This window comes from Diabrotica virgifera, chromosome 4 (assembly GCF_917563875.1).
Source record: "Diabrotica virgifera virgifera chromosome 4, PGI_DIABVI_V3a".
NCBI classification, from domain to species: domain Eukaryota; kingdom Metazoa; phylum Arthropoda; class Insecta; order Coleoptera; family Chrysomelidae; genus Diabrotica; species Diabrotica virgifera.
In genome coordinates, this window is record NC_065446.1 from 29,949,202 (window position 1) to 29,968,018 (window position 18,817).

An 18,817-nucleotide genomic window follows, 5' to 3' on the forward strand; every position below is an offset into this window, starting at 1 on the left:
TATAGCAAAATTTTATTATGTATTTATAAAATAATTCTTTCATACAGCATGACTTGCTTGAAAACCATTTAGATACCTTTTCTTTGTAATATCTATAAATTAATAATGTTCCCATTTCTATTTTATTCCAATTTCTATTTATTGTATGTAATATTTTTTAATAAGGCCCATTTCTCCGATTCAAGTTTATATAGGCAACCCAAATTACACGGCGCAAAGTAGTGGGTCGGGATTTAGACAGAATCGTAACTTTCCTGCTTATGACGTTATGACAGTCGACATATGAGTTGGTAACACTGTTGGCGTGTTCCAAAAATGCAACTAAATCAAATAAAAGCGACGCCATTTGTAGTTTTGCGCGTGGTTTGCGTGTGTAGAGAAATCAATTTGATGAAGTGTATATCGTTGAAAGTGTTAACATAATTTAAATTAAAAATGAGTTCGTCAATAGAAGAGCTATCGAAACTAAAAGTGGTGGATTTGCGAAATGAACTGGCTAACAGAGGTCTTGACCAAAAAGGAGTCAAAGCGGTCTTGGTCAAACGTTTGAAAGATGCGATGGATAATGAAGAAGCGGGATCAGGTATAATGTTATCGGTTTTTTAATTTTCTTCATTGAAATCTTATCTTAATAGTGATAACAGTACCCAGCAATACTTAGCGGTATAATTAACAATAATAGAATAGTAAATAATGTTGAAATGTCACAATGCTTACATCTCTATATTATTCAATGTCAACAATTACTGCTTTTCTTTAAGCTCCGAATATGTTTTTACTTTTGGAAGTAATCATTGAAATATTTTTTTTTGCTGAAAGAGGATTGGTGATGTAATTATCTCATTTAGTAGCTGTGGGCGAAAGAAAAAAATGTAACCTTTAATATATCTTTATTATTTTAAAAATGTGATCTAATGTTTATACTCATGTATTATTTTATCTATATGTATTCTCTTATGGTATATTGCATTATTGTAAATGTTACTTGAAATGACCAGATTTACATTCTGATGTATTTCCAAACACAGGACATTATTGTTACATTTTCTGGATTGATTTTTTGGATAATTTTATACAGTTTTGGTTGAAACATTGATTTTACAAGTGTATTTTTTCTTTTATCCAAGGTATTTTGGTTGGAGTTATTAGCAGGACCTATCCTCTTTGCAGTTATCTATTAATTTTACATTTCTGCATGCAATATCATCATTTTATTTATTTATTTACCATATCCATTTACAAAAGTTTTACAAAGCTACACCTTAATAACAATAAATGATTAAAATAACAAACAACTCAGAATAATACAATCTCTTTATTAGCCCAGTAAATGAACGGGAAATACAGCTATACTGTGTAATTTTCAGGCCCAACTCTGAATAGCATGAAAATTTGGATTTAGGTTCTACTTACCCTCCACTTCAAAGTTGAACTTGTGCCATTGGTTGCTTTTACTTGGGGGGTGAAAAAATATGCCTTTAAAATAATTCCAGAAATGGATAAATTGACTAATTTTGACACTTTGACAGACAGAACGTCTATAGATGTCTAATTTCCATTGATGTAATGTGACACAACGTCTATAGACGTTGCATTTTTCCCTACTCTACTATGCAAATTACATACAGTGCCACAACACTTGCTTATACATTTGACGCACTGTCTGTCAACGTGTTAATCATGTTTTGTTCTATAGACTTTTTTTAGGTAAGTTAAAAAGTTAGTTAGCTAAGTAGGTAAGTTATTTGCAAGTGAAAATGTTTTTTATAAAAGAAAATATTCTCAGCAAAAATGTGGCATAGAAAAAAGAAGTTGTGTATTCACGAAGTCTATAGACCCAGTAGAAGCAGAGTTGTAGCTCATGAAAAATACGTTTTTATTTGTCAAATTTCCAAATCGAATATTTCAACCTGAAATAATTAAAAAATTACTATTCAGGAAAAATCCATTAAAACTTTTTTAGTGTTAAAAAAGCTTTATTTTTATTTTTCATAAAAGTTTCTACCATTAAAAATAAGCGAGTTACGCCCAAAATAAAGACTCCCTTTTTTTTGTTAAAAAAAAAATTGTGAAAATCCCCCACTGTTTAGCACTCTAAATAAAATTATTCGTTACCGCTTTACATACTTTACTTATGTATTTTTTATATGATCTATAAGTTTCACTGGCTTAAAGTGCTTATTTTTGAACAAGTCACTAATCAATAGTGTACGCAAACTTTGAATAGCCATATCTTAACCAATTTTTGTATTACAGAAAGCAAAACCTACATTTTTGACTCTTGAGATTTTTCGTATCACTAATACTTTTTATGTTATTAAGAAAAAAGGGCATTTTTCCAAAAAATTAAACACTTTAAAAAATTTCGTTTTTATCATTTTTGATTGTATTTTTTCTTTGGATTGGAAGTTTTCTTCCAAATAAGATTACCTCTGAGCATGATGGTGTTCCCAATTATCTTTTGAAAAAATGCGTTTGCACTGTTACCATGCCGTTACATACTTTATTTAATAGATCATTACAGTTATCTTTATTTCCTGATGTTTGGAAGGAGAGTTTTGTTGTACCCATATTCAAATGTGGTCAGAAAAAAACATAGAAAATTATTGAAGTATATGCATTCAGTCTGCAATGTCTAAATTGTTTGACAGTTTGATAGCTAAACAGTTATTTTGGATGTGCAGTGGGCTTATATCAAAGTCTCAGCATGGTTTTTGGGAAAAAAATCTACAACTACTAACTTGGTTTGCTATCAGTCTGAGCTTATGAAGCAAATTGAGGGTCGAAAACAGGTGGATGCAATATATACCGATTTCGGTAAAGGATTTGATCATGTTGATCATCAGATTCTTCTTGCAAAATTGCTTTCTGTGGAATTTAATGCTCAGTTTGTTGAATGGATCAAAAATTCATTGTCAGGTCGTAGTCAAAGAGTTTGCTGGTAATATTTCAGAGTGGATATTGGTCACCTCAGACGTTCCTCAGGGAGGGCACACATCACCTATTTTTTTCAACATATTTGTTAATGATGTTATGAGCTATACAATTGAAGTAATAGGAATGGTCTTCATTTAAATGTTAAAAAGTGTTGTTATATCAGATGGGCAACCTCTTAGTATGTCTCTTCCATTAAAGACTTGGAATATTGTTGTGTAGTTTGGTCATGGTCATCCTACTATCAATGTCATATTGACACATTAGAGACTGTTCAACATAGGTTTTTGAGACACTGTGCATTTAGAACTCACAACATTGTTGTAAATCATGATTATTCTAACATGGAACAACTACTAGGATTACCACCACTTTGTATTAGGCGGGATATTTCAGGTTCTGCTTTTATTTTTAAAATCATAAATAGTTTTATTTATTGCCCTTACCTTCTGAATGAAATCAGATTTAATGTAATTTATGATATATATGAGATTGTTGAATAACACAGATGTGGACTTATTTAACATCAATTTTGAGTCAACTTGAGAGGTATCTTACAAGGTGAAAAATTTAATATGTACAGTAATACCCTGCACTTACGCGATAGGTGGGACCGAGCGGTAACTGCGTAAGTCAAATTCGTGTAAGTCAGGGTGTAATTTCGCATATGTATGTACAGTCCCTGGCCATGTTATTATGACCACCTATGAATTTTTATAAAAATCAACTATTTCACTTAGTACATTTTATTTAAAAATTATTTTTAAATTTAATTTTGTTATGTAATGTTAATAATAATATACATTAACTATAATATATTTAATAATAAATAGCAATAAAATATTTGAAAATGTTACATATTTATATATTTTTTAATATTTTATTGAATTCTTGACCTTAATCCCATAGAAAATTTTTGGGAGCTTTTAAAATGAGAAATTTCCAGTGAAAAGGTCACAAAACAAAATTGTTTTGATTAAAGAAATAATAATCATTGGAACCACAATGACAAATTGAAGCAAAGTGAATTTAACTGCATTCAAAGTATGCCAAGACGGGTACTAGCGGTAATCATAAGTTAAAGGGGGCTCAACAAAATATGAAAAACTATAAATATGTAATATTTTTAAATGTTTTATTGCTGTTTATTATTGAATATATTATATATAACAATAAAACATTTAAAAATACCGCATATTTATATATTTTTTAATATTTTGTTGAGCCCCCTTTAACTTTGACTATTGCTAGTACCGGTCTGGCATACTTCGAATGCAGTTAAATTCACTTTGTTTCAATTTGTCATTGTGGTTTCAATGATATATTAGTTCTTCAAGCAAAACAATTTTGTTTTGTGACCTTTTCACTGGAAATTTCTGGTTTTAAAAGCTCCCAAATATGTTTTATGTGATTTAGGTCAGCAATTCAACAAAATATTAAAAAATATATAAATATGTAATATTTTCAAATATTTTATTGCTGTTTATGATTAAATATATTATAGTTAATGTATAACATTAACATTACGTAACAATATTAAATTTAAAAATAATTTTGAAACAAAATGTATTTAGGGGAATAGTTGATTTTTATAAAAATTCATAGGTGATCATAATAATATGGCCAGGGACTGTACAGTATTTCTCATGATCATTTTTCAGTGCGTAACAAATGATAGGAAAAAGGGTAAGTCCGTGATAATACACATTTATGACATTTATTCTAACATGACATTTTAGTTAAATCTGACAGTTGTCACATTTTATTTTCAATTTGGAATAAAAACAAATCAAAAGTGTTTCTTGCATTTATAAAATGGTATTTTCTTTGATTTGTATAAAGTAGAACCCCGTAAATCCGAACCCCGCGAATCCGAACTTTCGGCAAATCCGAACCAACGGAAAGTGAAAAAAATTTAAAAGTTCAAGACAAAAACTTAAAAACATGTTTATTATACCAAGTAAAGCCAGAAAATTGGACAATGTAGGATTACTAAGACTTTGACATTTAAAATTTCTTAAAAATAAATATTATACTTTAATATATAATAGGTTGATAAAGTGATTATAAAGGTTAAACACAAACTTACTTTGGTTCATTCGTAGTCAACTTGAGTCCAAAAATATTGTCCACACTCTTGCGAGAACGTTTGGCTACTCAAAATCACAATGAAATCTTTGAACTACTAACTATAACTTTGAACTTTAAGGCTAACTTTCGGATAATCCGAACTTTTCGGAATCCGAACAGACTGTCCCCCCAATTAGTTCGGATTTGCGGGGTTCTACTGTAGTCTTATAAATTATACATATTATATTTGTAATATTATTATCTAATTAAAAAAAAATTATTTTTTTATTATGGCGCCATCTATCAACAACTAGAATAACTAGAATAAATGTTATAAAAATGTCACCGACAAAATGTAATCACCGACGTGCCTTTTTTTCTGTCATAAAAATGTCACCGACAAAATGTAATCACCGACGTGCCTTTTTTTCTGTCACATACAATTTAATGCGTTAGAAAGAAATCGAAAAACTGTGACGCACTGAAAGATGATCATGAGAAATACTGTATATAAATTATTCTTAATTGGGACTGGAAGCTACAAAAATAGCATATACAAATATTAGATTGTCAATTTAATTTATTTTAATGTAGAAGGATGCATAAAATCTAACAAAGAGACAACTCAAAGATTCATTTTCTCGCAAAATTTCTTCATAGCAGGGTAATAACTTTTTTATCCCTTGTTTGGTAGAGTAGAGTAGAGTATTTATTGGTAATAATGTACAAATGTACTTTTACAGGTCAGCAATAATTAAAATTGTCTAAAATTACATTAAAAGTTGACAGTACTTCAGTAAAAAAAACCTATTACTAAAATTTAAAAACTAAACACTAATTAAATTACAGGACAAAACAAAATTTAGATCTGAAGTACTCCTTAAATGAGTAGAAAGCACCCATCAGAAGATAATTTTTAATTTGTCTCTTAAATTGGTTAAAATCAAGACTTTTAATAGATATTGGTATGCAGTTATAAAATTTCAATGCTAGGTATCTGGTTCCATTTCTGGTCCTCTCAAGTCGACTGAAGTCTGGTACAAGGGCATCATGATTTCTAGTCTGATAAGTATGCTGTTGTGTTTTATACAGATCTACATTTTGATGAACATACAACAGGCACTGCATAATGTACACAGAAGGTAGTGTGAGAATCCTCAGGTTTCTGAAAGACTGCCTACAATCGTCCCGATAACCCTGACCTGTGATTATGCGAATACACTTTCTCTGCTGACCAAACACCTTATCTATATGGCAAGAGTGTCCCCAGGAAAGGATTGCGTAAGTTAGTCGTGAGTGAAAGTTGCTGTGATATGATGTAAGAAGGGTTTGAAGGGAGGTAACCTTAGATAGGTTTCTAAATAAAAAGAGTTGGCTTGAGAGCTTTTGGGAAAGTTTCAGTATGTGCCGTTCCCAAGTGAGTCCCTGATCAAGATAAACACCAAGAAATTTAGCTTCCTGTGAACAATCTGTTAAAATGGGATGTGTAATGGTGTTATGTCTTAGGGTAAAGTTCACTGTTTGTGATTTTGAGTTATTGAGAGAGAGACGATTTGCCAAAAACCATTGGAACAAATTGCTCTCTGTGGTCTCAAGATCAATATCACTGATTTGGGAAGGGTGGTAACTTTGATAGCATGTAGTATCATCAGCAAATAGGACTGTGCTTACCGGACCCTCTTGTGAAAATCCCAAGTCATTTATATAAATGAGAAATAATATTGGACCTAGAACTGACCCTTGAGGCACTCCATACATCAAAGGTTTTTTATCAGATTTAAGCTGGTTAAAAAACACATATTGAAATCTATCTGATAGATAAGACTCAATCAATTGAATAGACATAGGATGAAAATTATAGGCATGTAATTTTTTAAGAAGAATACTATGAGTGACACAATCAAAAGCTTTAGTAAAATCAAGGAACAAGGCAAGGGTATCAAGAAAGTTTTCAAATCCTTCCAAAATACTGCCTGTAAAATGATCGATAGCAAGTGTTGTTGTTTTGTTTTTTCTAAATCCAAATTGCTGCACTGCAAAAAGCCGATTAGATTCAAAATAGTCATTGATCTGCTTCTTTAGGATTCTCTCAAACACTTTGGAAAGAATTGGCAAAAGAGAAATTGGACGAAAGTTATTATGATCATCAGCCGAACCTTTACGTTTAAAGAGAGGTATGACTTTCGCAGTTTTAAACACTGAAGGAAAAATGCAGGATGAAATTGAGTAGTTTATTAGTTTAGTTAAAGGTAAGCTAATGTTGTGTTTAATTGCCTTGATTATTTTTGTGTTCATTCCATCCGGGTCCTTGCTCTGGCTATTTTTTAATTCTTCAATTGCTTTTACAACTTCCTCCAAATTTGTTGGCTCAAATCTGAAGGAGCAATGATTAGAGGCGAATGAAGGAGCATGTGGTATAAAACTAAGGTATGTATTGAATGATTGGTCAGTATGATTAAGTGTATTTATTACATTTTCAGCAATACCACAGAAGAAATCATTAAAACTATTTGCATTGAGTGATGAATTTTTTATTGGTAAATTCTTACATCTTGAGTTTATTAGGGACCACATAGCCTGTTGACGGTTGTTAGAGTTTAATATAAAATCATCATTAGATTTAATCTTTGCCTTATGTATAGCATGTCTGTATTTTTTCCTATATTCTGAGAGTGTTTTCTTTGTCACTAAAACGGGGTCACTTTTATTTAAAGATGTCAAAAATTGTAGTTTCTCCCTCATAAGTTTCAAATCATCATTAAACCAAGAATTTTTTTTTTTTACATTGTTTACCTTGCTCAACAAGCCTAGATTTTTCAGGAAAAGACAGATTTATTGCCTGCGTTAAAATATCGATAAACATTTTAAACCTTGAGTCCACATCAATACATTCATTATCAATAAATTCAAAATTTTGTAAGCAAAGATTGTTATTTAAAGAGGCCAGTCCCATCTCTGTAATGGGCCTGTAGCTTATTCTAGATTTAGAAGTAGTTTGGGACACTTCACATTTAAACAATATGCCTTTGTGGTCTGAAGTGTGTGAAAGATCAACAGCTTCGGATTGCAACATGGTACTATTAATATTTGTAAATATGTTATCAAGACATCTATTATAACGGGTGTTAAATTTTATTGATTTTTTGAGGATATAGGATCTAAAGAAATTGCACAGATCCAGGGCGTAGAAGAAATGCGATCTTTGTTATAGTTTATATTTTCTAAAATTTGTAAGCCCTTTTCAATTAAACTGAGACCTTCAGTCAAGTTTTCAACCGTTATTTGATCTTCACTTTAAAACTGGATCCAAACAATCGAGCTCTTCAATGTCTTGTTCTTCCTCGTGCATTTCTATGAGGTCATCAATAGTAGTTAGCTCCCGATTGTTGGAATTCAATAGTTCTTCAATGGCATCACTATCAACAACTTCTTTAATCGCACCTACTAATTTCATAAAAATAACAAACACCCACTCACAGACAAAACTGTAGATAAGAAATACCTAATACAAAATAAATTCTAGTGATGTTCTGATTTCATGCGAAAAGTCCAAATATCTACATTGGATGAGCAATAATACGTGGGCAGTAATTCTATTTCATCGATAATCGAGCGAGTGTGTGGCGCTCAAGTGACTAATCGACAAGATTTGAAAATCATGTAACTCTGGGTTCGCATAAGTCAAGCTAGCTTAGTCGAGGTATTACTGTAATAGATTTGTTTGTGACATTTGTAATGGATAATTGTATATTTGTAGTTTACTTAAATGTCTGTTATGCTTTTAGGTTTAATGTTCTATGTTTAGTTGAAAATTCAAAAGTTTACTATTTCTGTCTAGATTTATGAAACCTAACTTTTCTGTATTGTATTTTACTGTTATTGGTGTTATATATTTATATAAATCATCCTTACCTGGCCATGAGGACACGATTTTATGCGGTTTTGAACCTGGTTCAATGTTATATATTGCAGGGCCATAGCGGACAATTTCATATGTTAAAACCTCATAAAATCGTGTCATCGCGGCCGGGTAAGGATGATAAAAAATTTAAATTCAAGAGGACACTGGTGCCTGCAATGGCCAAGGTGGCAAATTTCAAATGTGTCCAACTATTAACCTGCTAATAAACGATTTTTCGTCTTTTTTTATAAGCTACATTTTTGCTAAGAGAATTTTTTTCGATAAAATATTTACTTTGAGTTATTTGTGAAAACTGAACAAGTTGTTTTTTGTCGAAAAAGAATCATTTTTAATAGCAAATAAGTATTGACTTACATAAAAAACTCTATAGAATGAAAGTTGCTTAGAGTTAGTCAATTTATCCATTTCTGGACTTATTTTAAGCGCGTGTTTTTCACTCCGAGAGAGGGAGGGACTATCACCCCCCCCCCCCAAGGAAAAGCAACCAACGGCACAAGTTCAACTTGGGAAGTGGAGGGTAAGTAGAACCTAAATCCAAATTTTCATGCAATTTGGAGTTGACCCTGAAAATTACGCTACAAAGTGGTCATTTACTGGGCTAATCAGTGGTGTCATGGCAAAATTAGCAGTGCCGGAACGCACTGCTGATTTTTGTTTACAAAACCTAAATTCTCTATTTATTTTTTTTCTTTTCTTAACCAGTGCCAGAATGGCGTTCCCGCACCATGACACCACTGGGGCTAATATATTAGTTTTTTTTAGTAGTGATTCAGAATTCAGATTATAAATCTTTTGTCTAATTTGTTCATTTTAATAAACAATTAACTCTATGATTCTCTTTTCATACTGAAGCATGAGTTAAATATATTCAAACAGAAAACTCAATAAGCAATCAGAGAACATCTATGTTTCAGTGGTGATGCAACTGCATTTTCTGTGTAAATAGGGTTTACAAAATTGTTTTTTTGATGTTTTGACACTTGTTTCTCTCTCTCTCCTATGGCACTACAGCCAAAGTCGGGCCATGGCCTCCACCAGCATCCTCCTCCAAGTATCTCTATCTCTGACTGCTCTCCTCCAGTTGTCCGCGCTCAATATCTCTTCAGCATTGGTTCTCACTTCGTCTTGGCACTTGTTTGCACCAAATAAAACATTAAAATTAGAGCTTTTCTTTACCTTTTCAACAAGTCCACAAAATTGCTTGTTTTTAAGGTCCTTTTTACTTTATAATTACCAAGGTAGGCTAGTTGATAATTTTCTTGTTCTATAGCAGATACACCCAAAGAAAATGAAACTGTTGAGGATTCAAAACCAGCTGAGCCAGTCAGGAAATCACGAAGATTATCTAGTAGTGATGATAGGGCAAATACACCTGAACCAGCCAGAAAATCTAGAAGATTGTCCTCTGATGAAAAGGCAAATACTACACTTGAAGATGCTAAATCTGGTGAACCAGTTAGGAAATCATTGAGAAGAGTATCTGGAGATGAAAGAGAGGAAGTAAGTATAGAAAGTATAAAAAACTACAAAAGTAATATTGTAAAAATGTTGTTTGATTATGATTCTTATATAGAAAAAACTGCTGTACATACAAGCCACACATTTTAATACAATTTAGAAATTTTATATTCAATAGTGTTAATTATGCCTCATATTGGCATATTGAAAATGTATGACAAAATTTGAAAGTTTTAAGTATGTTTTTAAAAGTTTAAAATATTGACATTATTCAATATAAATACTTATACCTACAAATTATGAATAATTTTTGACAAATATCATTTACTGTGTATTAGGGTGGTGCGAAAAAAATTAAGTTGATAATTCCGTATCGCTATAGTGCGGAAAAGTTGCGATTGGTAATTACAAGAAAAACAAAAAAAGAATTATTCAAATCAGACTTTATCCCGCAACGAGCCTAAAGATTATGAAAAAAATTAAATTTTACCTTTTTTTCAAAAATTTTTGTATAAACTCCATGCACGTTTTATTTATCGCTCTAGTAAAATCTATTTACAGTTTTCATGGTTGGGTAATAAAAAAAATAGTTTTACGCATTTAACGAATATCTTCTGATCCTGCAAGGTCAATCAAAATCTATAAAAAAATGAAATTTTTGATGATATTGATAAATTAAAAACATTTAGTTATCTCATTTTTCTGTTACATTGTGAAGCTCTTCGCTTGTTTAAATATTGTATGACAATATATAAACAACCCAGAACTCACAACAAGGTGGTGGTTGCACTTGCAGGTCCACTCACACCCTTCTCTCCCACCAACCAATAAGTGTGTGTTTTTTGCATTATTTATATATGTACATTTTTTTATTTGTTTGTGTCCAGCTTTTAAACGCCAACTTTGTATTGTGATTTGGTGGTAAAATCTGGCAGCATGGACCTTGATTTAAGTGTTGCCCTGATGAATCTATCTCTTGATTGGGGCCCACATACATTAGATATTAGATGATGCTTCCATAACCAACTCTATGCACCGCTCGTCAGCTTGCGTGTAGCAGGGATAGTTTTGTACATTCTAGTCTGGCATGTCGCCCGATGTAATGCAATAACTTATATCTATTTTATTTATTTATTTATTTATTTATTAACGGGATAAACCCAATACATACAAAATACAATAAAGCAGAGCTTTTGTCATAATAATGAAAATATAAAATTTAGATACATGTAAAACTACAACTATAAAACACAAACATAAAAAATAAAAAAGAATATAAATTATTTGTAAATGATGAAAACAACTGAATTAACTATAACAGTTAAATCTATTTAATTTTTTAAATTCAAAATTCAAGACGCCCGAGTTCTTGTTTAATAGAGGAAACTGAAGAACCAAACAGATCTATTACATGACTAAACTTGTTTCCATACAGGGCCAATCTACTAATTGGTGCATATTGACCATAATTTGTAGCATGTCGTTGTTCCTTGAATATTTGTGGATTTCGTGTCAATCTAGCAGGTATATTAAAGTATACAAGACTTATCAATTCTTCGGAGTTAATAACACCAGAGATAATTTTGCGAAGACAACAAATATCCAACATGACTCTTCTGCGTTCAAGAGTTTGTAAATTTAATCTCTTTAATATATTATCATAAGTATAATTTCTAACTGTTAAACCCATCTTAAAAGCTGCGAAACGTAAAAATTTGTTTTGAACCTTTTCAATATTTAGGATTTGATATGCATAACTAGGTGACCAGATAATAGAACCATATTCAATAATTGATCTCACGATACTGCAATATAAGATTTTTATTGTGTGAATTGACAAATCTTTTGATGAACGCAATACAAAACCCAACATCTTAAATGCTTTCGAAACAGTATGGTCAATGTGAGAGTAAAATGTTAATTTACAATCAAATATTATACCCAAATCCAGAATTTCGTTCACACGTGTGACAGGAGTATTATTAATAAAATATTGATGGTGAATAGGCGAATGGGATCTAGCAAAAGTTATTAAAAAGCATTTATTAATATTAAGTTCCATATCATTTCTACCACACCACTCATAAAAATCATTTACTTGTGACTGAAGCTGAAAAATGTTATCCTCATTATTGACAGTCTTATATATTTTAACATCATCAGCAAACATTAAAAAGTTAACTTCCTTAAAAATAGAGTGAACATCATTCAAGAACAGATTAAATAGAAGGGGGCCACAGTGGGAACCTTGCGGTACTCCAGATGTAGCTGTAAAAGCATTAGAAAGAAAACATCCTATTTTTACACTTAAACTTCGATTGGTCAGGTAACTTTGCATCCAATCAAAGAGACTTCCAGAAACACCGTATGCTGTAAGTTTTGCAAGTAAGATATTATGATTGACCTTATCGAATGCTTTAGAAAAATCAGTATAGATGGAATCTACTTGTAATTTGTTCTCCAAAGCAATGACAATGTCATTCTGATAAAGAAGTAAATTAGTTACTGTAGATTTACCCTGTACAAAACCGTGTTGTTCATTCACCAGAATACTGCTGAATTCACAAGTAAGCTGCTTAGTAACTAAATAATCTAATAATTTTGGAATTGCTGATATAGTACAAACTGCTCTGTAGTTTTCCACATTTGACTTTGAACCAGATTTAAATATAGGTTTTACGTAACTTCGTTTCCAGCAATCAGGGAAAACCCCTTCTTGCAAAGATTTATTAAAGAGTATACACAATGGCTTAGATATAGTACAAACACATTGTTTTAATAGATAGTTAGGAATGCCATCAGGGCCAAAATTTAGTTTAGGAGCCAAATTGTGAATACTCTCAAAAATAGTATTTATGTTAAAAGAGCATGAACTCATGTTACCAGCATTTTCAAATTGATATTGTGGGGGGGTAGTATTATGGTCAGTGAACACTGTAGAAAAAAATTTGGCAAATAAATTCACAGCTTCCTCCCCAGAACTACTTTGATCATCTCCTAAATATAAATGGCAAGGTACATCATAATTTTTTTTGCGACTGTTTATATATTTCCAAAAAGTGCCTGGGTCATTATTAATTCTAAATTCAGAATCTCTAACATATAAATTATAACAATCTTTACTCAGTGTACTACATTCAGATCGTAAGTTATGAAAAATAATAAAATCATCATAATTGTTGAACATCTTATACTTTTTATGATATTTTTTCTTTTCTATTATTAGTCGTTTTAACTCCGGGCTAAACCAAATTGGAAATGTACTTGTCTTACATACTTTTTTAGGAACATAAGAATTTATTGCATGATTGACAATATCGTAAAATTTAGACACAGCGTCTTCAATATTCAAAGCATTTAGTGAATCCCAATTTATTTCCGACAAGAAAAAGTTCATACCAATATAATCACCGTTTTTAAAATCATAATATGACTCTGCGTACTTTAAAGGATCACTGTTATTTATTATATTAACATCAAATGTTACACCATTGTGGTTAAGGGAGTTAGGAAAAATTAAATCAGCAGCATTTACAACACTCAACTCGTTACAATTAGAAAAGATTAAGTCTAAAATTACATTTCTACTATTGGACACAAAATTATTTTGAAAAAGGTTGTAAAAACTATAGCAATTGACCATATGTAAAGCTGGTGAATTTGGCGGATAGTTCAATAAACTAACTCCTAAATTATCGTTTGTCCACGTAACATTCGGAAGATTAAAGTCACCAGAAATAAAAACCTTAGAGTAGTTATTGTTCATTAATATAAAATCAAGGACATTACAATGATCTTCGTATATTTCATGATCAGACCGTGGCGGTATGTACACAGAGCCAAAAATAACTTTCTCTGTTCCAATATTAACTAGTACAAAAATTTGTTCAACTTTAGTATGAGGTATAGATAGAGCAAAACTGTTAAACTTTTTCTTAACGGCTATAAGGACACCGCCACCTCTTCCCTTATCTTTAAAATGATCAAAATTATCACGATCTGCTCGAAAGATATTATAATCAGAATCCAAGCCCAATTCTGAATCAGAATAGCTATTTGTCAACCATGTTTCAACAAGTATAATAACATCATAACTCGAACATAATACACTTAGACTAAAATCTATCAACTTCGTACGCATGCCTCCCACATTATGAAAATAAACAGATAGCTTTGAATGATTTAAATTAGATTTATCCCTACAGATTAGTTTTTTTCTTTAATAGGTAAAATTTTAGGAATTCCATGTACATACTTGATAGTCAGATTTGTTTCACCAGCACTTTTTTTTATTTCCAGTTCCTTCCTAAGTTCATTTAAATAATTTCGCTGACTGATAGTAAGATCAGAGCTAACTCTAATATTTGAAGGTAATTGACTTCGGTTTTTTAGTACACGAATAACACTAGCAGAACTGTCCAGAATTGCTTTAATTGGTCGAGGCCTATTTCCTTGCTTTCCAACACGAAACAACTTTTTTATGGATACTTTAGTAAAACCTGAAAGTAATTCTTCAACTGTTCTTAAATCTTCGGCAGATTCGTGAACATTGAACAACATAAGGTTATTTTCACGTTTACGACGTTCACTATATTCACTTATAAACGATTCATAATGATTACCAGTGTCAGTTGATTTCACATGATCAGAATTTGAAACAGTTAATTTGGAACTTTGAGTTACTTTATCAGCTTCGTAAATCTCCATTCTTAGTATCCTTTGCTCTAAAGTTGTGATTTTGCAATTAAGGCTTGATGAGAAATTTTGGAGTTCTAATTCCAGATCATTAACTTTTTTTATAAGGGCAGGTATGTTTAAAGCATCCCTACATGAAGGGCAAAAGAAAGGCATTATTCTATTAGACATAACTACAACTCTTACTTCAGAAGCTGATAAGCCAGAGCAAGATTTACAAATTACTCTTTTGCATAAATCACATGGGCATCCAAACATCTCATTTTTGACTTCTTTATAATTACATGAAGTCTGACACTTATAACATATTCCAGCCATTTTTAAGTTTTAACAATTAGATCCTTTGTTGAATTCAAAGAACACTCCACCACTGGTCACCAAAACACATTAACTTTTTAAGTGGAAAAAAGTCTCTTTTTATCAACAACTAATTACATTTTGGTGTTAAATGCAATTTTTACAACTAAACCATTATCTATCTATATCTTCATTTGAAACTATTCGAAGAAGTGATGGAGAAGATAGTTTTGCAACATTTCAGTCTATTATTTTAGTTTAGTCCTGTGCTTCAAAAATTCAAGTATTAGGGAGAAAGGAAACACATTAGAGAGCTAGGGCTAAGGAGAGCGTTAAACGCCGGACATACTAAAGCCAAGGGCTAAAGTATTAGAAATTTCATTCCTCCTACTTTAAATTTTGAAGCTCAGGACTACACTGAAATAATAGACTAGAATGTAGCGAAACTATTCTATCCACCAGTTCCTCATGGAGTTTCAAATGAAGATATAAGTTCCTGCATTACATCATGCCAGATTGGAATGTACAAAACTATCCATGCCACCTGCGGCAAGCTGTCAAGCAGTGCGGAAAGTTGGTCACGTCGGTTGCATCGTCCAATGTATGTGGGTCATGGATCCCAATCAAGAGATGGATTCATCAGGGCAACACTTAGATCAAGGTAAATGCTGCCAGATTTTACCACCAAATCACAATACAAAGTTGGCGTTTAAAAGCTGGACACAAACAGATCAACAAGAAATGTATTTATTTATTTATTTATTTATTTTCAACGGGCTACTGCCCAATAAGATTACAAGTTTATAAGTCCAATATACAAAATACATGTGTCAATAATAATTAAAATACAATAAAATAGTAATAATAATACAATAAAATATAAATATCACAAACTTAATCACACAAATCAGATTTATATATCACATTAATGACTATCTATCCAACAACTACTCAACAAACATACGTCTGAGGCCAGAGATGAATTCAGACTTCGGTGCAAAGAAATCTAAATCAGGGTGAATATTTGCCCATCTTAGTGCTCGAGATAAAAAGTTGTTATATGCATAGTTGGTTCTATGGATAGGAACATAGAATGTTTGATTTAATCGAGTTCTACGGAGAGGTACATGGGGACCGACCTGCTCAAGTAGCTGAGGACACAAAACTGTTGAGTTAATTGTGCCATAGAGCATCCTTGCATCCTTAATTACTCGTCGGTCACGCAATGAGAGACCCAATTGGGTTTCAATTTGATAATAATTTAACTGATTTAACTCAAAAGGTATACCCAGTTTATATGCTATGTACCTTAAGAACTTGTGTTGGAATGTCTCGATTTTTGTTATGTAAATATTGTAAGATGGAGACCAAACACAAGAAACAATACTCTAGATGAGGTCTAACTAAAGAACAATATAGTAATTTAATTGCTTCAATATTCTGAAAGTCTCTAGTGCAGCTTTTTATAAATCCAAGCATTTGTAAAGATTTGGAAATTTTTGACGTATAATGTGATTCAAATAAAAGTTTACAGTCTAAATTAATTCCCAAATCACGAATTTCAGTAACCCAGTCAACAGGAATATTCTGTATATTATAATTATATTCTATTGGGTCTCTCGATCGTCCAAAAGAAATAGCATGACACTTAGATTCATTCAGGGCCATGGCATTCCGCATACACCACTCACTCAACTGATCAAGATCATGTTGAAGATTAATACAATCTTCTGTATTGTTGATAATTGTATAGAACTTTAGGTCATCTGCAAAAAGCAGAGGTTAACTGTGTAAGAAGCAGTTTTGTATATCATTGATGAATATGTTAAATAACAGGGGCCGCAAATGTGAACCCTGAGGTACTCCTGAATGAACCTTAATCTCACTGAAAACAAAATCCCTGATACGCACCATCTGAACTCGGTCAATAAAGTATGTTCTCAGCCACTCAAGAAGTGGGCCATTAACACCCATTTGTTTAAGTTTAAATATTAAAATATTATGGTTGACCCGATCAAAGGCCTTGGAGAAATCGGTGTATAGTGCATGTACCCTACAACCCCTCTCCAACGCCTTCCTCAGGAAGTCCACAAATACTAGTGTGTTACATTCGGTTGATCTGCTATTCCGAAATCCAAATTGTTGGTCTACTAGTTGTTTTTCAAGTGAAGCTTTAAGATAGTCACATACAAAACATTCAAATATCTTTGGTATTACACTAATTATACTAATGGGCCTGTAATTATTCACCAATGAATTATCTCCCGCTTTATAAATGGGTGTTAAAAAACTATTTTTCCAACATTCTGGAAATTCACCCTTATTTAAGGATAGATTAAAGATGTGAAAAAGAGGTCTGGATAATATAAAACAACAGTTCTTGAGAAAGCTAGGAGGCAATCCATCAGGACCAGGACCCTTATTCGCATCCAGTTCTGATAATTTTAGATAAATATCAGATATAGTTATGTTGAAACCAGCCAGATTAGTAAGACCAAATGTAGGTGAGTCACTGGGTATGACACATATTTGAGTGCAATATACTGTAGAAAAATATTCTGCAAAAGATTTACAATATCTGGTCCGTGACCGGATTCAACACCACCATACCTCAACACAGCGGGCATAGAGGGCTTTCCTCTCCATGAATTCACAAACGACCAAAATCCCTTCAAATTATTTCTTATTGATAATTCTGTTAAGTAAATATGATTTCTGTAGCTTTCAGCTTTTAACAATTTACAATTAGCCCTCAGCTGTGAAAAAGTCTGATAATCCAGAACTGATTTAGATAAAAGATATTTTTTGTGAGCTTTCTTTTTCTCAACTATCAGGTTCTTTAACTCTAAAGAGAACCAAGGAGGGAATCTACGTTTTGAATACCTTTTTAGGGGGATGAATAAATTCTATAGCTAAGTAAACTATATCATAGAAAATATTTACAATTTGATTCAGTGTTTTTCCTAAAAATAAATTTTCCCAACAGAACTGTGACAAAAAATCAGTTATTTTCACATAGTCAGCCGACTTGAAGTCCCTATAAAAACCGTCACTAACCAAATCACCATCATTGGGGCGCCTTTTGGTCATCTTTATCTCAAATTCCAGGGGTGGGTGATGCATACCCTCCCTCAAAAGAGCTTCATTAGCTCTGGACACAGTTACATCAGCATCATCAACCAACACCAAGTCCAGAATATTACCAGTTGCATTCACAATAGTATTGGACTGAAACAAATTGTGGTATGCACACATACCAGACACAACCTGCAGGGCTTCAACTTCAGAAGAATGTACATTTGTAAATAATGTAAAAAACACACACTCATTGGTTGGTTGGAGAGAAGGGTGTGAGTGGACCCAGAAGTGCAACCACCACCTCGTTGTGAGTTCTGGGTTGTTTAAATATTGTCATACAATATCTAAACAAGCGAAGAGCTT

The 18,817-nt window shown here is 32.0% G+C and overlaps 1 protein-coding gene across 4 annotated transcripts in view; it reads left to right on the plus strand.

Annotated features, from left to right (window-relative positions):
• Positions 1–297: 297 nt before the first annotated feature.
• The window catches only part of LOC114349369 (muscle M-line assembly protein unc-89), a 79,530-nt gene continuing 61,010 nt past the window's right edge, over positions 298–18,817 (plus strand). For 3 of the 4 annotated variants that reach the window (XM_028299718.2, XM_050648112.1, XM_028299720.2), the window contains exons 1-2: positions 298–583; positions 10,197–10,426. In XM_028299718.2, the coding sequence (XP_028155519.2) occupies positions 436–583; positions 10,197–10,426 (378 nt within the window). In that variant the 5' untranslated portion in view covers positions 298–435. The remainder of the gene's footprint in view (positions 584–10,196; positions 10,427–18,817) is intronic. The other variant, XM_028299719.2, reaches the window with a different exon arrangement.